The sequence below is a fragment of the Apteryx mantelli genome, chromosome 13 (genome assembly GCF_036417845.1).
Source record: "Apteryx mantelli isolate bAptMan1 chromosome 13, bAptMan1.hap1, whole genome shotgun sequence".
Classification (NCBI taxonomy): domain Eukaryota; kingdom Metazoa; phylum Chordata; class Aves; order Apterygiformes; family Apterygidae; genus Apteryx; species Apteryx mantelli.
In genome coordinates, this window is record NC_089990.1 from 18,242,634 (window position 1) to 18,265,236 (window position 22,603).

Consider the following 22,603-nt stretch of genomic DNA (forward strand, 5'->3'; position numbering starts at 1 on the left):
GTCTGTCCGCTCCCGCCGCCGCCGCCTCGCCCGCCGCCCGCCATGACCGATGCGGCCGTGTCCTTCGCCAAGGATTTCCTCGCCGGAGGGGTGGCGGCCGCCATCTCCAAGACCGCCGTCGCCCCCATCGAGAGGGTCAAGCTGCTGCTGCAGGTGAGGGGCGGCCCGGCCCGGCCCGGCGCGGCGAGGGGCGGCGCGGCGGGGCGGCGGCGGCGGCGCCTGCCCAAGGTCGCCGCGAGGAGGGGGGGGCGGCGGGGGCCGGGCCCGGTGCCGCCGGCGCCGGCGCTGAGGCCGGCGGCTCCCGCAGGTGCAGCACGCCAGCAAGCAGATCGCCGCGGACAAGCAGTACAAGGGCATCATCGACTGCGTGGTGCGCATCCCGCGGGAGCAGGGCGTCCTGTCCTTCTGGCGCGGCAACCTGGCCAATGTGATCAGGTACTTCCCCACCCAGGCGCTCAACTTTGCCTTCAAAGACAAATACAAGCAGATCTTCCTGGGCGGCGTTGACAAAAGGACCCAGTTCTGGCGTTACTTTGCGGGTAACCTGGCGTCCGGGGGCGCCGCCGGCGCCACGTCCCTGTGTTTCGTCTACCCCCTTGACTTTGCCCGAACCCGCCTGGCAGCTGACGTGGGTAAAGCGGGGGCTGACCGAGAGTTCAGTGGGCTCGGTGACTGCCTGGTCAAAATCTTCCGGTCGGATGGCCTTAGGGGCCTTTACCAAGGCTTCAATGTGTCCGTCCAGGGCATCATTATCTACAGAGCTGCCTACTTTGGCATCTACGACACTGCAAAGGGTAGGTGGACTGAAATTAAGTTGAAATAGAGATGCTGGACTGCAGCAGATCTGTAGCGTATTTTGGCACGTGCTGCTGGCTCACCTGGTGTCCTCATGCAAAACCTTCTCCCCCCAGGCATGCTTCCTGACCCAAAGAACACCCACATCGTTGTCAGCTGGATGATCGCTCAGACGGTCACTGCCGTCGCTGGCTTGACCTCCTATCCTTTCGATACGGTTCGTCGCCGCATGATGATGCAGTCCGGGCGTAAAGGAAGTAAGTTTCCGCTCCTTGTGTAAGGAAGTGCTGGGCATCCCTGAAGAAATAGCTGGTGGTGGATCTTGGATAAAGGCAGAATGGTTTTGCTTTCAGCAAGACCTGTAGATGCCCTCTCTTCTTGCAAATAGCACAGTGTGAGAGGGGCTGCAGAAGCATAGGTAGATGTTAGGTGGGAGGAACAGATGGATCAGTCCACTCTGAACTCCTATAAGGTGGCACACGCAAGTAGGATTTCTGTCAATAGGCAGTAACAGCAGAATTTGCCCAAGGCTATTGCAAACTAGTGTCTCTGGGCCAAGAAGAGATGTTCCTCATTGCAGGCATGGCCTGGCTGACTGTGCAATAGGTGCTGAGTCTGGAAGTGTTGGTGTCTAGCAAACAGCAGTTGCGTCCTGCTTGAACAGGTCCTTCCAGTGTCTCCTAGGGGAGATGCAGCTGCAGCATATCTCCTGGGACAATATTGTCCTCTAGTGTGATAATACTGGAGAATGCAAGTCAAGAACCAGGATTTACTTGAGGCTGTGAAGCTGGCAGATGCCTTAGGCCATTTCTCACCTGAATTTGGGGGTCATGGGCATCAGATTCCTAATGATCTCTGTCTCCTGCAGCTGACATAATGTACACTGGCACGATTGACTGCTGGCGGAAGATTGCCCGCGATGAGGGTTCCAAAGCATTTTTTAAAGGTGCTTGGTCGAATGTACTCCGAGGAATGGGTGGTGCTTTTGTCCTAGTCCTGTACGACGAAATCAAGAAATACACATAAGTTATTTCCTCTTGTGAACTGGCATGTTGTATTATGTAATCTATGACCATTCATGGACTGTATCAAAACCGTCTAGTTACTAATCGGTGGCAACTGGTATTTATACAGGCTGGCATGGGGCAGGGGTGACTGTCTGCCCTGTCTTCATGGAGTCATTCCCCTGATGGGACTCAAATATAGTTTCTATTTCAATCACTCCAGCTTAAAGAGTATGAAGAAATAAAAATCTGAAACCACCTTCCCTTGTGTTGTGTTTGTTCTCCCAGCAGCTGCAGTGAGGGGGCTCTGCACAGTTATTGTAGAGAAGGTAGGATCCATCCTACATGCCTTGCTCACTGCTAGCTATGCCAGGCCTCCAGCGGGCAAATGCAATGCTGCCTGCCAAGAAAGCTGGATACTATTGCCTCCTCATGGAGCCTTAACAGTAAGTGCTGGAGTCAGGACTGGCAGCTCTGATGCACTTTTTCCAGCTGGCTGGGCCGGAACCCCCAGTAACTAGAGATGATGTACTGGCCATATACCACCAGTGCCTGCCTTTGGCCTAACTGCTCCCTGGTGCTGATGCAACCTCACCCTTCAAAGCACCAGCCCTTCCAGCTGGGCTAAACCCCTGGGAGACTGGAGAAATGTCTAAGGAGTGTTTGCTGTTGTCTGGAAGAGCAAGGAGCTGGGATCATGTGCTCTGGCTTAGAAAGCGAACTACCTACTTGGGCGTGTTAAAACCCAGCCAGAGAAAAAAATGCAGGTACTTGCTACTGTTCTGTAAATCCCCTGGCTAGCCTTGCCCTCATGTGAGGTGTTGGGCTGCCCAGATGCAGTAGCTGAGCAGACGGCTGTTTCTGTGCCTGTGCTAGTCTTAACCAGGCAAGGAGCCAGGTCTCCAGCCCATCGCTTGCCTCTGAGAGCTAAGCTCTCCCCGGTCTTGAATTTGTGCGTGCGGGGGGGAGAAATTCCTTCATGCCACGGGAGCAATTTGGGGAAACTACTACAAGCCTTGGCAATGTGGGTGGCTTGGCTTTTATCCAGGCTGCTCCATGGCTCTGTGAGCTGCCTGAGTGAAGCTGTTCAGTGTCTGCCTGGGGAGCTGGGGTGGGTGAAGGGACGCTGTCCTGGTCCTGGCTCTGACCCTCCCTGTGGCCTCTGCGCCTTTGAATAATCCCCTTTGGCTGCTCAGACTTGTTTAAAGCAGTTGATAACAATTGCTGAAAGTGATCTCGACCGCTGTCCGAGGCAGACAACAAGCGCTTGGGCTGCAAAGGGCGGCAGTCGCTTTTGCTGCTGAGAACAACCCCGGGTGAGCTAGGTACGAGAGTGCAGCACTGTCTGACTGCAGCCAAGGCTGCATAGTCCGGTCTGCATGGATGGACATGTGTGCTCCTCATGGGTCTTGTTGGTCAGCACCACTGTTGGTTTGAGGGCTCTGCAGGTGGTCGAGGGGCTGTGAACCCACCTTACTCTGCTGCACAAAGTGCCCTCAGTGACACTCGCAGGTGCCAGATGGGCTGAGGTGTGGGAAACCACCTGGGCTGCCCTGGCCAGGCACCGCCGCCTCGGCCGCGCCATTGAGCCGAGGGCCTTTGCTGGTGCTTTCACAGGGCCCTTGGGCTCACCCGGCGTGAACCCCCTGCTACCTGCAGTGGGAATAAAAAGGGCTGAAAGTTTCCCAGTGCGAAGCAGAGCAAAGGCACAACCGCAGGCAGCACGCCTGGGCCTGAGAGGCAGGCAGCAGCCTTGTCAGGGAGCCCTTCCCTGCTCCCCAAACACAGGTTAATTAGTTAAGAGTTATCTGCTCTCACTGCCTTCAGCTGCTGAGCTCTCGTGAGTTGTAAAGGCCTTTCCGAAATGCTGCTGATTGATTGATTGATTGATTGCTCCGTGAGGGGCTTTCTTACCCGGCAGGGGATGCTGCTGGCTGTTAGCAGGGCGAGGATGATGAGGATAAGTGCATGGGCTCTTTCTGCAGGTGGTGGTGGGTGAGGGAGTGCTGAGCCAGGCTATGGCGCCCAGCTCTAAAGCAGCTGAGCCAGGGTGCCTACAGGGCTCAGACCCACAGCTCTCAGCCAGGTCGGTGACTAGGAGAGAAGGGTCTCCCCTGTGCGCTTTCTCCTTCATCGCTAATGTGGCAGGGCTACAAAGAAAACCCCGCGCACTCCCCTGCCCCATGCTGTGCAACCCGCTCTGCGCTGGGCTTGCAGTGATGCTGAACAAACCGAGTCGGTGCTGCTCTGGGCAGGCTAGCGACTGTCTTTGGGACTCGGGAACCAGCCTAATGTACGTATGTACTTTACGGGGGGGGGGTTTTGTTTGGTTTGTTTGGTTTTTAGCTCTGGTGTGTGGGAGCCGTGAGGCAGAGCTAGCCCTGAGTTTCCTCTCCGCCTCGCCTCCTGAGCGTGCGGCTGGGCAGCCATCCCCGGCCGGGGGCTTCCGGGGCTCGCAGGGATTCAACCTTCCCCTCCCGGGAACTCTTCAGTGAGCGGCTTTGGCTGTGGAAATAGGTTTGTGGGTTCAGTTGCTGCTTTTGCCTGCAAGCCTAAGAGCACACTACAACAGGGTCAAGGGCGCTGGTCTGCCCACGGCCAGGCAGCAAGCTGAAAGCTGCCCCTCCGGCATGAGCGTTTTGTCCACCGGGCTGTGCTGCCCCAAGGGTGGCAGGATCCCGGGGGGAAGGGGGCTTTTGTTTTTAAACAAAATTTTCCTGTGAGAAACAGTGAAAATCTACGTCGTGTTTTACCTCTAAGGGACTGTGCCAGGTTCAGGTATATCATCTGCCCCGTTGCTGCCTGTTAAGGGGTGAACAAATTTCCGTGACGCTGCTCTGACCTCGGCGTGCGCGTGGCCCCCTCGGCAGCCTGGCTGCTGTAATTCCCAGGCTGACGAGCTGTTGAGGCAGCAGGGCTGTGCACGGGATTGCATTAAATATTTGCAGTGGCTTGGGCAGGCGGCGAGCGGTGCTAAGTGCCTGGGATAGCTGCGTGCATGCCAGCCTGCCCGGCGCCTGCAGCAGCAGGGCGCTGCCCCGCGGAGGCTCCCCTCCCGCTCCGGCTCGGCTGCGTTCGCCCCAAAGGGCTGTAGCCCCGGACACTGTGAGGCGTCAGCCCTTTGGGTGGTAGCAGTGGTTTTAAAGGGCTTTTTTTCCCCCATGTGCGGCTCGCCAGGCGTTTTCCCAGGGAAACGCTGGGCCCGCAGTGTGTGTGTTGGCCCTGGTGGCAGGGGCATCCTTTCTTGGCTGCCTTTCATGGAAGTAATTTGCAGGCTCCAGAGGACCAAAAATCCCCTGAGCAAGATAATGCCCTGGAAAAGCGTCTGACAAAGCATGCCAGGATGGCGAGGGGTGGGCAAGGCCTGTTCTTACCCATTTCTACCGATGGGGATGGCGTTGCAGCTGGAGCAGGAGACTCCGGCTCGGGTGGGCAGTTGGCAGCAGTGAGAAAGCTGGTACCAAACTCTCCAGGGTCCCGCTCCTTCCCCAGCCTCGTCACTGCCCCAGTACCAAAGGCAATCAGCTGTCTGTGCAGAGTTTAACCCTCCACCGCGATGTCTGCCCCAGGGCTTGCCTTGCTCACCCATAGATGTGAGCAAACCTGCATGTGCACCACAGTCCCATTACCCCGGAGAGAGCTGATCCGCCAAGCTGCGGCATCCCCCCAAAACCCATGGCTGCCCCATCCTGCTGCCCGGGGAGGTGACAGCAGGGGTTGGGAGCACGGTCTCCCGTGCATGTTAATCACTAATTAATGCCCTGAAGCTAACAACAGAGCCACAGTAGTCATTGAAAGGTTTATTATGTCCGAACAAGGTGTTCGTTTCCAAGCAGGAATGTACTGTCTATGATGTGCAAACTCTTACTTTAATAATTACTGGAGGCCATAGTCATGAATAACAAATCAAGGCAGACTGACAGACTCTCACAGAGTAAGAAGAAAGCAATCTCTGTCTAAATGCCCAATTCCCAGCTAATTCTGGGGAAACTGGATTTTTATTTCAAACTTATTTCCAGCATGAAAGTGATGGGGTAGGAAGCTCTCAGGTAACTCCAGCAGCCTCTCCGGCCTAGCCTCAAGCCTACCTGCCTTACCTTTGCTGAGCAACAAGTGGCAGTACACGAGGCCCCTCCATGGAGGGCCTTTGCTGGCTCCTTGCAGTTCCTCAGCTCGGCAGCGTTCCTCTTTCACCGCTGAAGGAATAGGCAAAGGGCTCTCCCAGCATTTAACGCGCTCCTGAGCGGGACTGTGCCAGCTGCCCACGGCTGGTGTGGTTGCTGATGTGCTCAGGTGACTGACGAAACGTGTTTCTGCTTGCGTGCTGGGCTGGTGTCAGGGTGCTGGGCTGGTGTCGAGGTGCTGGGCTGGTGTCGGGGTGCTGGGCTGGCGCCACTCCACATGCATGGTGATGAGGCTTGAACATGGCTGTACTGGCCCTGGGGACGCTATTAACCTGCCCGGAGCTCAGGCAGAGCCGGAGGCCAAGCAGATAAATGCAGCTACAGCTTTATGCCAGCTTCTGAACAAGTTCCGGTGTTACCAGATACCTCTGTGCCACTGCGATGGTGTTAGCCCTGCGTGGGGAGGCAGGGGAGGAGGATGCTGTACTGCTCCCCAGGGACACCTACAATTTTCATAGGCAATATTTCCGATTCACTGTTACTACTTCTGTTTAGCATTTACAAACTGTGTGCGTTTTACAGGTTACGAGGAACAAGGCAGCTTTGCAACACACAGAATTATTCCGACATGGTAATTCAGGCTCTGCTGTTCCTTGGCTCTGCGAAATTGGGCTGGGCTATCCAACTGAAGGAAACATGTACTTCTGGTAAGACTGGCCGTGCTGGCATTATTTTTTGAATAGATCTCCTCTCCTACTTTTAATCCACACATTGCCTTGCTTTGGAATAGCTCCAGGTCAGGACACATTCTTATGTACATAATAGCCCTTCTTTGGTTTGAACACTGTTGCACATTATCCAGTTGCTACCAGGGTGTTAGAAACTCTGCAGAATGACTAGTTGTATTTATTATTATAGTACTCTCTAGTTTAAACTAAGGATTTCAACTAGAAGCCCCTGCTCCCTGTTGCTATAGTCAGATAACATCTTTTAATTCATTTTTATCTATCTAGAAATTAAAAATCCAACTTGATTTAAATTCTTGTGAGCTAGATCTAGTTAGACATCGTAAGAAATATGTACTTAATGTTTTGTATCAGATTTTCCATACTGAAGGTTTCAGCCACAAACTGCATAGTTAGACTGTATTAAAAATATCAAAGAGATGGTTATCTTCACAAAATCCTTCCTCCCCTTTCTGACTGGGTCCATGACTGAGACAAACTAGGCAGCTCTCTATTTACAAAACTGCAGAACACTTGCTGTGTATGGGCTGGTAGTCTAAAAGCCAAAAAGGAAAAGCGCTTTGGCTGCGCTGTACTACTAACACTGCCTCAAGGCTTGCACTTTGCAGCTGAAGAAGTTAACAAGTTAAGAAGTTAAGGTTGGTAACAGCTACTTTGGACAACTTGTGCTGAGCTGTGCATTTACCAAACTTTCTTTGTGCTTTATCAGTCTAACTGCGCTGAAGTTCCTAGCCCCATTTCAGCTGGAGCCCTGTGTGGTTTTGCTCCTAACCCTAGCCATAACCCCAACCATAAAGCTAAACTGTACCCTGTTAGTTGAGCCTTAGCCCAAGACCTGCAGCCATGGCTGTATTGAGCAGGTTTTCAGGGGTGATTTCCTTTGGCAGCCCACCACTTCCTTTGGCAGCCCTGCTCCAACTGGAGCGCTGGGCTTTGCCACTCTTCCAATGCCAACCCTTACCCTAAGCCCAAGGTCTAGCAAGAACCTGGGGGTGTGTGGGGGGGTGTGTGTGGGGGGGTGTGTGTGGGGGGGTGTGTGTGGGGGGGTGAGTGTGTGCATGTGTCTCTCACACAAACTGGCCAGCTTTGGTGTCTCTAGAGAAAGCTACAAGTCATGTTTTCCTGGACTGGGCTTTTGTTTTGTTGAAGCAGGACCATAGTTCACCCTTTATGACAACTGCAGACTAAGTACGAGTCTGCATCCCAGTGGACCTCAAACTGTTCAAAACCTATTTTCAAATTCCAAAGCTATTTTCTTTCTTTGGCTCCTACTTGGAAAAGAATTTCCTGATTTTTTTTTTATAGAGAAATTTAGATACAAATATGTTAGCCATGAAGTACATCTCCCAGTTCCAGAAGACCAGGCAGCTGAATTCAACAGTATTTTGCCTATAAATTATGTCTTTCTTCTGCCTTTCCTCCGAGTCCAGGGAGATGCACTGCCTTGGCTGGAGGGAAGACCAAGCTCGAGGTTATTTTGGGCTTGGGTGCTCCCGACAGGAGCCCTGAGGCCCTCCCCTGGCTGCACTGTGTTACCACATTAGGAAAAGGAGCACGCTCCTTCCAGTGGAGTTTTACCTACTCATTTCTCTTGCCCTTCCCAGCTATTACCCACAACTTTACAATCGCTTCACTGACAAACCTCTGGAAACAGGCTTCAGATCAGCGCAAGATCACCCCTAAACAAGATCAGCACTGCCTTGTGTTCACTCAAACATGTGCTTACCCAGCTCAACATTAAATCAGCACACGGATCTCTGCCTTCCAGGGCTGACATACACATTCCAGCCTGCCAGCTCCAGAAGAGAGTTCCCCCTCTCCTTTACACCTTATTTTCCCAAAGAAAGAAAGGATACTCCCTTAGTCTAGGCAGACCTTAGTTCTCCAGTTAACTTTATAAAGCCAGACAGAAAGTCTTTACTGATTATAGGAACTTCTTCCATAAGCACTGTGGGAGATGCTTCATCTTGTACATTGCTGACAGATTAGTTGGGGATAGTTGGTAGAGTAAGAAAAACCATGGAAATGTGTTTTAGTTCAAACCCATAATGTGGCATTTAATTCCAAGTAGAGAAACATGGACTGTGGAGTATCATTAGACTGTGTAAGAGATATAAAGCAAAATATTCTTGCCTGAACAAGGTGGTACTTCTATACATGGATTCTTAATGTTGTCCAAGTCTTTAACGGTTGGTGCGTTCAAAGGTTAGTTCAGAGATGAAGCTATATTTTAATTTAAATGATCACCAGTTATATCAGTAAAGTTTCAGACTACATAGCTGTACTCATTAATGGTCTAATACCTAGGCAGTTTTTGTTTTCAGTAGTTTAAAGTAGGGCTAGATTTCACATTCTTGTATCTGCCAGGTAGCTGTTGGGATAGTTTTAATTGTGGAATTCTGCAAAATTGCTGCTTCCTGTTGTTCAATAGGAGCTAAGACTTAGAAAGCTACTGCCAAGCCTAAACTGCTACCTCTGCCAGCCTGTCTGCTGATCAGGGTAAGAAGCAGTGTGATTCCTAAACCTTGCATCTGAGTCGTTCCAGCCTGGGCCAAAATGGCAGCTCTCTCAGCGTGTACTGCATGATTTGGACACACTTAAAACAACAGAAAGAACAACAGGCACATAGCTTACTTTTGTAAGGATTTCTTTGTTGCACAGCAGACCTGTTGCTCTAATACATTTATGGAAATCTTATGCACATCCGAAAACTATCAAAACAAAAAGACAAGTATCTAAAGGTGCACTGAACCCATGCAGATGCTCAGTAAAGCGTTTCCCCAAAACTAAATGTTCTGGCTGGAACAGCTTGCTATTTAGCATAACACTGGGTGTGTAAAAAACCTGCAGTTTCAGAGATTTTTCCAGTGCCATTTCAGTTATTAAAATATCAGAGCATCACCCATACTGGGGAGAGACTCAACCTCCAAGCTGGTTGCAGCGCATTGCTCTTGAATATTGTCTGTTATTTCTGCTATGCTGACAGAGCCGCAAGAGTTCCTGGTAGTTCTCTCCTGTCTCCAAATACCCAGCAATGTGGAGCATTTCATTTGAACTGGTTATCGATCAGGGTTCCTTTCATCTTGGCCTTCTTGGCTTCCAGCTCAGCCTGATTAAGAAAATTAAGACAGAATGAAATAATGTCTGGGAATGTTTCCTGTCAGTGTCCAATAAGGTCTGGTCGTCTTATATGACCACAGGAAGCTTTTCACACCAGGAACAAGAGTAGCTCAAGTTCTTTCCTGACTCGCTCCTCCCCTGAGGTGCCAAAAGGGGAGCACCTTTCAAGTTTTGAAAAGCCCAAGACTAACTACACAGGAGACAGCTTCATACAGACAGTTTCATATCCTCAGGCAGGAGCTGCAAGTTTTTTTTCCTCTACTGTCTTGTCACAGCAGGTAGGATCAGCTGTGATGTGCTTGCCATTTATTCAAGTGCCCCAGAGCTGGCAGGTCCTCTGCTATGGCATTAGTTCCGACTAACGCTTCACAGCAAAGACCCGCTCTGGCAAGCAGGCTTGAGAGCACAACATTGGGGGTGCTCTGGTTGGCCGTGCCTCAGTATGGTTTTCCCCTTCCACTTTCCTTGACTGACAGGTCATGGAGAGTCTCCCTCTAAAAGCTCTGCTGGCTGCTCCTTGGTTAGCTCGATAGGTAGTTGTGTATGATTTTAAGTTCAGGAGGACTAGAGGAACACCTCTGTACAACCTGTAAAGGAAAAGTGGTCCTCACAAAGCTACAACTTACTTATGACTGTACCAGGACCTCTCTATACTCTGATATACTCGGTCTGATTTGCAAGATAACTTCTGTGTACAAAGCCAAGAGATCTCAGGGACTTGTATTCAGCAGTGAAGAAAACACTCACCAGCTCCTGTAGCCTTCTTTTGCTCATTCCTTTCCGTTCCAGTTGCTTCTCAATCACTTTTGCATTCTGTGCATAGGAATCTGCAATCTCCCTCTGAAACACATACAGTGTCACTCTGCAACAGTAAACCCTAGACTAACAGCATCTCATCCAACTGCTGAAGTAATCATCAGCTCTGATCCGGCTGCCCAGCTCAGATCTGACTGGCACTGAGGGCAGTGAAAACTCACCGCTTCAATCTCTTCCTCCTCTTCATCAATTGTGGAGACTGTGACCGAACTGAACTTGCCCATATCTTTGGTCCGTTTGGTCATCATCACCTGCATGAGAAGCAGAGTATTTTGTTAGACTCTGGGAACAGTTGAGTCACTAAGTGCTCCCCACCCCAAAGCTTTTAAGGCTCCTGTACAAGTCATTAAGATTACATGAACTCCATGGGTGGCACAGCAGAATCAGCCCCAGTGATTTCCAGGCTCAAAGCTGTCATTATCGGGAGCAAACTCGCCTACATTTTGAGAATCAGTGTGCTTGGTAGCACAGACTGAGAGGCGACTACCAACCTGACCTATTTACAAATGGAAACCTTCTGGTAACTGAGCCCAAAGGTCAGGCAGAGTCCAGATTTCCAAATTTATTTTGCTTTCCTTTAGTCCTAGGACTCCAAGCTGCTGTGACCTCTGTTAAGGAAGACTAAAGGCACACATGGAGAAGACAGAGCTGAGTTATCTTATTACAGGTCCTTTTCCTCCCCCCAATAAGGCGATTTTATCCACTGCACCTTTTTGAAAAGCAGAGACAGCTTTGTTACTGCTCTAAAGCTGAATACCTTTTTGGGAGGCTCTTGTTTCTGAGTATATATGTTTGTTTTCCCAAAGCCCTGGCCAAACTTGACCACAGCACCATCGACAATGAAAGTCACTGGGGCATTTTTCTGTTGGTGTTGATAAAAGAGCAGCAGTCCACACCTGAAAAGAGAAACATCTAGCTGTGAGAAAACCCAGATTCTGGAGTCCCATAGCTACCTAACAGATGGGACTCTAAAAATTACTAAACAAAATCACCACCACCATGCTCCTGTTCTTGCAACAATTAAGGGTTAAAATGTACTTTGAAAGGTTGAAGCCTTTTACAAAAGCACATGATACCAAAATAAATCAGCAGCCATTAAAAATTAATTAGTAACTTCTGCTTTTGATTCTACTAGTGTTCCCATTTTCCTTTGCATTCAGTGACACATGCTTAGCTCATCCCTGTCTTCCTAGGTCACAAAAATAAGTAACACAATAAAACAAACAGTGCTGTATAGCTATGACAGGAAGCGTCAAGCAATATTCTAGGTTTAGATTTGACATGAATCAAGGTTACAAAACACTATAACAGACCCTTCTCAGGAGGGTTATTTTCAGTAACTAAAATAGGAATAAAAATATTATTTCTACTAAGGAGGCAGGGCAAATCACGGAGGATTAAAAAAGGAAAAATGTAAACAACCATGCACAAGCATTGGTTTCTGGTGTCTTGCGAACACTGCCTCTGTAGTCACTCACTTGCCACATTTCTTTCTGTACTGTCGCTCTATACCCTCCGGCCTGGGGAGAGAGAGAAAAGATTTTAAGAAAAGTGCACAGGCACCAGACATAAGCACTTGGCTGTAAAAGGAAGTGACTCTAGCAGGAGAGTGAAGTGAAGGCCAGGACGCCCGCTCTTCCCAAGTTATGAAGGCGCTTTGAATGACCACAGGTATTGCGACCTCCCCATTTGGGATAACAAGGCGAACGGGCATAGCGGATGGAGAGGGTAAGTGGGGCGGACACTGGGGGAGACGAGGGGTGTAATCCTTAGCGGAGGGGTGACAGAAGACCCCAGATCCTTCACCAGCCCCCTCTGAACCCCTAGCACAACAGCCTCCTTCCTCGGTCGCGGGGGAGCGAGGCCCAGCTGCCGGCCCACCTCCGCAGGTAGACGCTCTCCTCCTCCTCGGCGTTGCAGAACTTGTGCGCGTGTTTGGCGGCGTCGATCACCCGGGCGCGGTCCCGCGGCCGCATGGGCAGCTTCTCCAGCTGGCAGTCTGCGGGGACACGGCCGGCCGCGGCCGCTCAGGCCGGGGCCGGGGCCGCTGCGGCCCACGGGCGGCCGCGGCGGCGCCTCCTCCCCGGCGCCGAGCGGGGGCCCCGCTCGGCCTGACGGGCCGCGCCGCGGAGGCAACGGCCGCCGCGCCGCGCCCCCCCGCCCCCCCCCCCGGCTAACGGCCGCCGCGCTAACGGCCGCCCCGCCCCCCGGCTAACGGCCCCCCGGCTAACGGCCGCCCCGCGCCGCAGCGCCGGCTGCCCCCGCCGAGGGGAAGGGCTCTCCCCGGCCCGGCCCGGCGCGGCTCACCCAGCACCAGCACCATCTGCCCGCAGAGGCAGTAGTAGACGTGCAGCGGCTTCTCGCCATCGTCGTACTCCTCGCGGTCGCGGGTGTCGGAGCACACCACGGAGCGCGACACCACCTTGGGCATGGCGGCGCCCGGCAGCGCCGCCCCGGCAGCGCCGCCCCGGCGGGCGGAGCCGCGGCCCCGCGGCCGCCCCCGCACCGCCCCTTCGTCGCGGGGAAACTGCCAACGTAGGAATAAACCCCGGCACCGGAGCGCCCCATCCCTCCGAGCAGCCAGCGGGGGACACTAACGGGCTATGGCTGTTTCTCTTGACATCGGGAAGTACAGCATATTCATGGTCTTCCGCACCAAAGCGGCTAAACGGATCCCATTTCTAACCCCAAGGCAGTACAGCAGGATTGCATGTTAAAAGCAAAACAGAACACCTGAATTCAGACCTTAAGTAGTTTCTCTTAAAGCAACAAATAAACTAGCCTCATCTGGGCCTGAACTCGGCACAAAGGCACTCCGAGTTGTGGGGAATGGAAAGACAGTTAATTTCCTTTCAAACAGCTCCATTCAACTTTGTCCCGGCTTTCGATCATCTGCAGATGAATAGTGATTTCTTGCACACCTGAACACAGAAAATGGAAGAAAGTCTCTTTGACAAACATCAGTAGCTCATCTGTTTATTACTGTACAGTCTGAGTAAAAGGAAGAAAGGTCAAGAATAAGACCGTTTTTTTTCCGTGCAGCCATGCAAGCAATATTTTCAATGTCTGATAAGATTTAGCTTTTTCTTTCTCTTACCTTAAAATTTCTGTTAACGGTAATGAGTCTTCCACCCATGTCTTTTTTCTTAAGCCACCTCCCCACATAACTATATTACATAAGTTACAAAAACAGGGCCTATCCAGTCTATTCTAGGCAGCAACAGAGATAAACTCTTTACTCTCAAAGGCTACAAGAAAGGTAGAAGACAGATTATTTTCTCTTAGCAGACTCAGTGAGCAGAAAAGGTACCACAGCAGGTGAAGGAGTAGAAAAACCTCCCTTTGTTCTTGCAATTATTAGTCAAGATACTAAAGACTTCTGATTTTCCTGCACTAGCTACCAAATTTTAATGGAGGGTGGATGTTGGCCCAGAAACAATTCAATCTAAACAGAAGACAACACATGGAAACTCTTAGAAGAAGAAACATTTAGTGTGAGTAAATGCATGATAACAAACCATGGGTCCAAGAGATGCACAAAATTACCTCCCCTCCCCCCCCCAAACACAATCAAAACACAGCAGCAAAAACAGACTGCATTTACCACTGATTTACTATCGGAAAAAGCACAGGCAGCAAGTTAGCTGCCACAACAGTAGCTATTGCAATACTCCTTCCAGAGAAGCACCAGCAGCACCCCAGTGCCAAGCCTGCGGCCCCTTTCCAGTGACACTACGGGCGATGCAGCCCAGCGGCCTGGAATCAGCACAAAAAGCTCCCAAGAGACCCCGTCTGCAGCAGCTCTCACGTTAAATAACAGCCCAGCTGGTGCCTCATGTACAGGCAGCACTCCGGAGGAGCTCCCGCGCCGGCACCGGCATTCCGGGCCCCGCTGGCAGCACGGCGGCCTCAGGGGCGCCTCCCGGGTCGCCCCCCCTCCCGTCTCCCAGCCGCTGACCCTCCCGCCCGCAGCAGCTTGCTGAGGTGACATTTGAAGCAGCGAGCGACGCACGGTCGTTATTCGCTCCACCGCTGCCGCTCCAGCCCCGCAGCCACAGCTCCCGCCTCCGCGCTAGCCCACCCCAACCGCACTCCAGCCGCCCCCGCCGCCATTTCCCGTCCTGAGTGGCGCCCGGGGGCGTGGCCGCCGCAGCCCGCCCGTCCCACCAGCAGCGCCGCCGCGGGGGGGACGTGCGACGCAGCTCTGGGGAGGCAAGGCAGCCCGCCCTCTTCCCATGACGTCAGCAGGCCCATTCCGCCTCCGGCTGCTCCCGTCCGTGGCTGGCGTTGGTACAGTCCCCGGTGCCTTAGACCCCACCCTTCGCCCCCTCCGCCGCGGTGGTAGAGGCGGCTCAACGGCATCCGGCTCCTCCCCCCGCCCCCTCGCGGCAGTTGGTACAGCCCGGGATCGCCCGGCAGCAGCGCAGGAGTCGGCGCAGCTCGCGGACTCCCCCCGCGCCGGCCCAGTGGTAGCGGCCGCGATCGCTCCTATTCTCCAGCGCCGCTGCTTCCTCAGTCGGAGCTCGCTGCCGCTGCCGTCCCTAGGCGCCGCGTCTCTTCCTCCGATAGTGTATGAGTGATTTATAACCCTGCGCTCGCCATGTCCACTCCGGCCCGTAGGCGCCTCATGCGGGACTTCAAGAGGTATCGAGGCCGCTGGCTGAGGGGAAAGGGAAGGGCGGGCGGGAGGAGGAAGAACGGCTCAGCTCCACCGGGGGAGGAGGGGGCCAGCACAACATGGCGGCGGGGTAGGGCGCGCTCCGCTGATTGCGTAGCACCGGGCCACGCCGCTTGGGAGCGGGTTACGCTGTTTGCGCAGGGGGGTGTAGCTACCTGCCCGGGTTACGCCAAGTGCGCAGGGTCGGGGGGGGGCCGCCGCCGGGGGGCGGTGGGTCTGGGACCGGGACCGGGTGTCTGAGTCCTCCGTGTGTCCCGCAGGCTGCAGGAGGATCCCCCGGCCGGCGTGAGCGGGGCCCCCTCGGAGAACAACATCATGGTGTGGAACGCCGTCATCTTCGGGTGAGTGGGGCCGCGGCGGCGGGGGGGCGGCGGGCCCGGGCGGGGCGGGGGGGCGAGCGAGCGGAGCCGAGGTGCCCGCGGGGTAACGCTGTGCTCTGCTTCTTCCCTCCTCTAGGCCCGAGGGGACCCCCTTCGAGGACGGTAAGTGCGGCCGGAGGGCTGCGCCGCTGCTCGGGCCTCTCGGGTGAAGGGCGGCTGGGCACGGCCTCGGCAGGGCCCTGCCGTGGGCCCGGCAACAGGTGTGGGCCTGGGGCGGAGAAGGGGCCCGTGCGGGATCCGCCTGGCTGGGCTCTGTCACGGGGCCGTGTACACGCTGTGCCCACGACTTAAGTGAATCTTTTTCCTTCCCCACTTGAAAAAAGTGGAATAGGTGTAGACTGCTGCCTTGATTTACAAAAACATGCAAATTAGCCTGTAGCCCTTGATTTATGAACATCTACAAATTAGCCTGTAGAGGCTTGCTCATAGTCACTAAATCAGGCTCTCCTCAGTCTGATCTAATGTACCATTTTAAGGATATCTGAGCATTTTTGTTGAATTCTGGATCATGTTTTTAGAGACACATAGTTGCAGCACTGTCAAAAACCTGGTATAGATCTGTTGTCATTATGAATGATTTATCTTGAGTTGTGTCTTTTTTGATGCTGAAAATGCTTCACAAGTAAGTCCCAATGTGAGTCAGGTAACATAAGGAAATGGGCTGGGTATTTGAGGAAGTTCAGAACAGAAGTTTCTTTTCTTGCCATCTACCTCACTACTACAGTCAGTATCATTCAGGTTTACTACTTGTGCACTGCTTGTTTCTGACTGGCTTACTCTCTTTTATAGTTCTACTGATGCTGTATGAATGTTTTGGCATCTTTGTAAAAACTCGTTAGACATGAAATACTGTCTAACTGAAATCAGCGATGCTTTTTTGTTTAATATACTTTCGGTGCAGGACTATAATTAATCCTAGATCTTCATGACTCATGACAAAAGCATAGGAAAAACTGTTTAACTCTTATTCTTGGCTGTCTCCTTTGTCTCTGTTTATCCTTAGAGGTAGCACCTGTAGGCAGGCCTGTAAATTCCAAATCTTTTCAGTAAAGATTTTGAATACTTTAAATATTTCTGGCCCAAGATTTTTTATTTTTTTATGTGATTATACAAGAAATTCGCTATAGACACTGCTTCAGAAGTCTTAACATGGTTTGGAACCTGAGTATTCTCTAACAAATATCACAGAAATGGCACAAATGTCTTCTATAATCTCATCTTGGAAACATAAGAGAAGGACTTCCTTAAACTTCTGTGAGGGTTGCTAGAGCTGCCTGGGTTCTTGGTACGCTGCCACCAATAGAATGATTTGCTCTTTGGAGGCTCTCTCCTTCCAGTGTGGACCTGGTAAATTGCAGGTTGTTTCCATGTTCAGTCACTTCCAGTTCAGCATGAGATAAACAGATGTTATAAGGGCTTTTTCCATATATATCCATCTATTTGCTGAAGACTGGAGACTGCTTCTGGTGCCCTGACATATTGATTGTGTCTGTGGCTTTCCATTATGGTAGTATAGTGCCTTTATCTCAAATACTTAGGGCCTCTCGCACTCACAGCAGTTTGAAGTTTAAACTAATGCTTGTGTTGGCTACAGCTGTCCTACTGCTTTGGTTGCTCTAATAATATAATCTTGGTGTCTGATGGATTGCTCTTTTCATAGCAAAGTGTGTGTTTTCACAGCGCACACTCAGGAAAAAAGATATGTCTTGTGCTGCAGGATCTACTTATCTCCTTTTCCCGGCACATATCTTACATTGTGCTAGATAACAAAATACTAAGTGGTGCCTAGAGATACGGATGTAGTGGTGTCTGTGTGCTTTTTCCTCGTAGCTGAGAGGACTAATGGTAGCACAGTTTAGATGCAGTTTTAGCTTAATGCGGATAAAAGGACCTTTTATTTAACAGTATTGAGATGCTAGTTTGGGCTTGTTTTGTAGCTGTTCAGCCCCTTGTGAATCAAAGGTACACTAGAGTGCTGTAATCCTTCCCATAAAGCCTTTGCAGGGCTTAGTTCTTCAAAAGTCACTTTGTATTTGGGGGGGGGTAGGGGGATCTGTCACTTCCTGGTGATACTGTTAGCCTTCAAATACCTGGGTTCGTGTGAAAGTAGTCTGTGAAAATTTTCTAGTTAAACTAGAGCTATAGTAATCCCAACACAGAGGAAATTACAGTTCGTCCACCTTGTTCTGGTGAAGCCCTTCTTGAATCTCAAGTTCCGAAGTTTCTTAGGTTTGTCTGAACTGAAAACCTGAAGTTCAAACGCATTTTCTTTACTTGCTGTGCTTGCTTACTTGTTTAATGCTGCTAGCAAACTCTTTCCCTCCACCCCCAAACTTTAGAGGGTGTTTTCACAACTCAGTATGCAGACTGACTCTGCCTAGGAGCAAGTACTAATTTAGATCAGCAGCATATAACTTCCATCTTCTGGCTTAAGAGGATTCAGTTGTAGGTGTCTGCAGTAGGATCCTGGGGATATTTGTGCTACCCTTTACCGTATTCCTAAGAATCTATATTGTGTGGTGTTGAAGGGGATAGTGCTCTCACTGTGGTGGAAACCCAGGCTCTCCCAGTCCCTCAGACTTGTTTCTCTGGGTTGTGATACTGTGGTTAATGTAGGATTCCTGGTTTACAGAGACTAGCTGTTATAGTATTGTCATCATGCAGGAGGCTTGAACAGAGAAAGCAATGCGTTTGCCCTCTATACGGTTTCTTCCTTAAGGAATGTGGATTCTGTATCCTCATGCTGGAGACGAAGGAATTGTCCTGAGGGGGCCGGTCTTGCTCCCCGCGGCTAGAAGGGTGAGGCTGGGCTGCTCTGGCATGCTCTGGGCAGGGGTTGCACAGGCCAGCCCACAAGTCATGGGGAAGCCTCCCTTTTAGCCATACTAAAGTCTCAAATCCTAAGATAGAAGAAGCAGAGCTACAAGATAAGTGCAAGACAGAAAAGAGAATGCTCTCCTAGTATCAAGTGTTAACTATCATGACAGTGAATGCTATGCTTTTTGTTTTAAAATTGTCTGACTAGGATAAGTTGAAAGGATCGCTAACTGAAAGCTATAAACCTAATGCCAGGATAGCCTGTGGACCCTGAAGGTTCATCCCCAGCATTGCGTGTCATGACACCTGTTTTGCTTGTGTGGGCTTTAGATGCGAGTGACCCTGAAGTTTGGTTCAGTGAAGCTCTGGAATTGTCCTTCAGTAAAGCTAGATGACAAGGTGTTGGGCACTGTGGGAGCTCTTGAAAAGAGCCGTTACTACTCTGGGTCTTGACTTGGGAATCTGAGAACCTGGATAGTCCAGCTGGAAACTGTCTAGCCACTCACTCAGGTCTGTGTTGAAAGTCATGCACTGTCCCTAGTGGGACAGATGGCTTCCCTTTCAGTAGCTTTAAATGGATTCAAAGTCCAGACTGCCCTTAATGCTACTTTTTGGCCATCTTATCGGTCACCCTTTGCCCCTGCTTCAGTCAGTGTTCTGGAACAACTTTCACTTTCTCAAGTGTGCTTGTTGACCTCTATTTGATGTTTTGTACTCAGTTTTCAGCCTGCTGCTTGCCTAGTCACTCTTCCATGGAAGAAAGTGCCTGCTTTAGTACTTCATAGAGAGGAGGATCCTGAGTCCAGAGCTAGGGCAGAGAGAGCTGGCAAGTTCTCTAAGCATCTGATTCTAGAGTGCTGATACTGCCTGTGGTTGTCACCATGTAGGGGGGAAGGAAGGGTAGTCCTCCTAAGCTGACTGCCTGCAGCTGGCAGAAGTTGTTACTAAACTGGCTGGTGTTGGCTTTCAAGCTGATCTAAAAGGACCAAATCTCAGACCTGCCTCTGTGCCTCTGGATTAGTCAGAGTAAGACTTGAAAGCAACACTGCAAACTTCCACCGATTTGAATGATCGTAGTGCACAGGCTTCACTTGCTCAGTAAGCTACACTATTCTTGTTGCCTTGCTTTACAGTAAGATGGCATACTGCTTGTACATGTTGTTAGGCTAGTAATAAACAACTAGCACACACAGCTTATTTTTAGGATGTCTCAGAGCTTTCTGTACAGCAGTGGAACGCCTCAACATCTGTGCTCTGTCTTCTTACGTGTACTGGAATGTCAAAGCAATGACCTTTATTTCTTACAACTCAACTTTGTAGTTTATCTGCTTATAAAGGAAAGCAACCACTGAAAATATTGTTGATCCTTACTGATTTGACAGAAGGGAAACGGGTTGAAAATCTGTTTTCTGGCCACCAATCTGTTTTCTGGCACATGTTTGCCAGCCAAATGAGGGAATACCTTAAATTAGACAAGTGCTGGAAAACTTTCTGGCAGTACCAAGCAAGGATGAACTTTATATTTGAACCCCTGAATTCTAATTTAGGCATGGAGTATGAGGTGGAGGGGAGAAATTGTCTTGATCATGAAAGAAGGCCTCCCCCCCTCCCCCACAAAAAAAGTATTAGCTGTTTGCTGTGGCAGCTTTTTACAGCTATTACTATAAGGTTCTTTCCCTTTACAGAGAGATATGTTTGTAGGAAGGTACTTCAAATATTCCTCCCCAGGCACTTTATACTGTCTCCTGGATGGGTGACCCTGAGATGACAGCGTAGTGAAGAGCGAGAACCTTGCATGTTTTGAAGTGGAGTAGGTATAGTTCTTTAAGTACTGATTTGAATGGCTAGCAGTGCTTAGTGCTTGGGCCCATATTTACACAGCTTACTTGACAGAATCTTTATTCTCAGATTGCCATAGCCTGAGGAGAAGGGCTAAAATAACTTACACTGAAGGCTGTTAAAACATTTGGATTGGAACTTAACTGTAGTCCTCTGGCTCCTCTAAACCAGCCTTTCTCTGAGAGAAAACTAGTTAGTGTGGAGGTAAATGCTGAGTTTTGCTTTTTTTAGTTGTCTGATTTGGGTGTTGCTATTCTGCTACAATATTGTCTGATTGCCTCAGAGTTGATGAAACTTAAGCAGAAAAAATAAAAAATAAAAAAAATAGCATATTCCAATCTGTAGGACTTAGTAAATCATGGCCTGTTACACAGGTGCTGTTAAACATCCATTTGCTTGTTCTACAAAGCACTGGAATTAAGTTTTCCAGAGGAAAACTTCAAGGGTGGATTTATTTCCTTACATACATCTTTTGAGTAGGGCAGTAGTTGTGTCAATAAAAGAAGTCACAGGAGAAACTGTTCTAGCAGTGCTATCTAGAACACAAGAGTTGATCACTGTGAGATCAAGCAAGCTGAATGCTGTATCCAGCATGTATGTATGACCATAATTGTACCAGTCTGTACTTATAGAGGGACACTATTTGTTCATCCATTGTGTAAATTTATTCTGAATAAAACGTTATTTATCTCTCTTTCAACTCCAGGCACTTTCAAACTTACAATAGAATTCACAGAAGAATATCCAAATAAGCCACCTACTGTTAGATTTGTCTCTAAAATGTTTCATCCAAATGGTAAGTACTTGCATAATGCATATTTTTTTAACTATAGCTTTGTAGAAAAAGATTATTTTAAAAGCCTTCACTGTCTAATAAGCAAGTGAAATTTTAGTGTGGTTCTGTATAGTTTCTGTGAGGATGGATGCGTGGTCAGTGTTTAGACTTTAAATGAAAGGGGCAGTAAAAGGAGCCTCTTAGCTTACAGGTATTAGCTTACAGCAGAGTATTGATCATATTTTCCTCTCAATTGTCTGTTAAACCTGACAGAAGAATACTTTGTACTTGCTTAAATAGCAGATGCCTTGCTCTTTTTATACATACATACGTATGTACATATATACATTTCATATGCATATCATCATAACACTTCTGAATGCAGTCGTCTTTAAAAACAAAAGTGACTGCCTGTAGGAACTTTGGATGGCATCCTTTGAAATGCAGTACTGGCTTCCAACTATAGGTGGTGATAATAAGATCACTTCATTAATCACCTCCCTTGGTAATTAAAGGTTGGAGATGCATTCCTTGTCACCAAACAGATATCAGCTTCATGAAGAAATCCTGAAACTTTCAAATGTAGCAAGTAAGCACTTGTGGGTTAAGCTGAGGAGGGGGAGGAGAGGGCAGGTTCTTCTAAAACTGTCATTAGAAAGTTGACTGGACCTTAATTGTTGTAGATACTTTATGGGGAAGCCTTATATGTAAACAGCTTTTTGCTAGTTTTCTGTTTGGTTTCTGTGTAGGTACCTTAATAACTTAGGTTTTTGCCTTAATTCTGTTCATATTGGTTCCATCCTTTCCATAGCAGTAGTTACAATGTCACAGAGAAGCCTGACTTTGAAGAATAGGCAGGGGTTGAATTTAAATATACCTCAGGCAGCTGCCAGTGACAGGCCTCATCTGTTCCTACATACAGTGTTGGCTTTCAATCTGTCAAAACACTGACTTTTTCTAGTGTTTGTCAGTGAATAGGTTTTCAGGAGCAGGTAGTACTAGGAAAAACTGAGTTGTTCTGCAACTTCTGTTTTAAGCCATTCTTCTTGAACCTTTTCTAGTCTATGCAGATGGTAGTATATGTCTGGATATTCTTCAGAATCGTTGGAGTCCTACTTACGATGTCTCCTCCATCTTAACATCCATACAGGTAAAGAGATAACTCTGCATGAAAAGGCAGAATTAGATTAGGATGTTTTGACAAACAGCTCAGAAAAAGCAGGGTTTTGCTCCTGATAACAAAGATCAAAGTGCAGCTGCTATGCTGGCTGAAGTATGAATGTAAATTTACCAGATGTAAATTGACTGGACTTATTAGCAGTAGGTGGTCATTGAAGGTTCACATCTAATGATTGCACTGCTTGGATCTTGCAGCTTGGTTGTCAGTTAAAACACATTGCCTAGACTGCTAAGAGTAAGACTAATAGAAAAAGCTTCCAATAACTTACAACCAGAATAATATAACCATTAGTTAAAACACTGTTAGTCTTAAGGATTTATCATATATAT

The 22,603-nt window shown here is 49.6% G+C and overlaps 3 protein-coding genes across 6 annotated transcripts in view; 1 reads left to right on the forward strand and 2 right to left on the reverse strand.

Annotated features, from left to right (window-relative positions):
• The window catches only part of LOC106487534 (ubiquitin-conjugating enzyme E2 A), a 24,149-nt gene continuing 1,546 nt past the window's right edge, over positions 1 to 22,603 (forward strand). Inside the window, exons 1-6 of one of the 4 annotated variants that reach the window (XM_067304242.1) lie at positions 1 to 153; positions 6,506 to 6,630; positions 15,544 to 15,624; positions 15,740 to 15,765; positions 21,026 to 21,115; positions 22,156 to 22,244. In XM_067304242.1, coding sequence (XP_067160343.1) covers positions 43 to 153; positions 6,506 to 6,630; positions 15,544 to 15,624; positions 15,740 to 15,765; positions 21,026 to 21,115; positions 22,156 to 22,244 — 522 coding nt within the window. In that variant the 5' untranslated portion in view covers positions 1 to 42. Of the gene's footprint in view, positions 154 to 307; positions 795 to 911; positions 1,053 to 1,663; positions 2,060 to 6,505; positions 6,631 to 14,986; positions 15,250 to 15,543; positions 15,625 to 15,739; positions 15,766 to 21,025; positions 21,116 to 22,155; positions 22,245 to 22,603 lie in introns of those variants that run through there. The other 3 variants (XM_067304244.1, XM_067304243.1, XM_067304241.1) reach the window with 3 other exon arrangements.
• STEEP1 (STING1 ER exit protein 1) lies at positions 9,300 to 13,074 on the reverse strand. Its single transcript, XM_067304245.1, has 7 exons — positions 12,913 to 13,074; positions 12,487 to 12,604; positions 12,084 to 12,125; positions 11,363 to 11,501; positions 10,767 to 10,856; positions 10,537 to 10,629; positions 9,300 to 9,778 (listed from the first exon to the last, which is right to left on the reverse strand). Exons 1-7 carry the CDS (start codon positions 13,034 to 13,036, stop codon positions 9,716 to 9,718), a joined length of 669 nt encoding a protein of 222 aa, XP_067160346.1. The 5' UTR covers positions 13,037 to 13,074; the 3' UTR covers positions 9,300 to 9,715.
• Positions 22,223 to 22,603, reverse strand: part of NKRF (NFKB repressing factor) — a 14,309-nt gene continuing 13,928 nt past the window's right edge. The window contains exon 5 of the transcript XR_010885554.1: positions 22,223 to 22,258. The gene's annotated coding sequence lies outside the window, so the exon portion shown is untranslated. The remainder of the gene's footprint in view (positions 22,259 to 22,603) is intronic.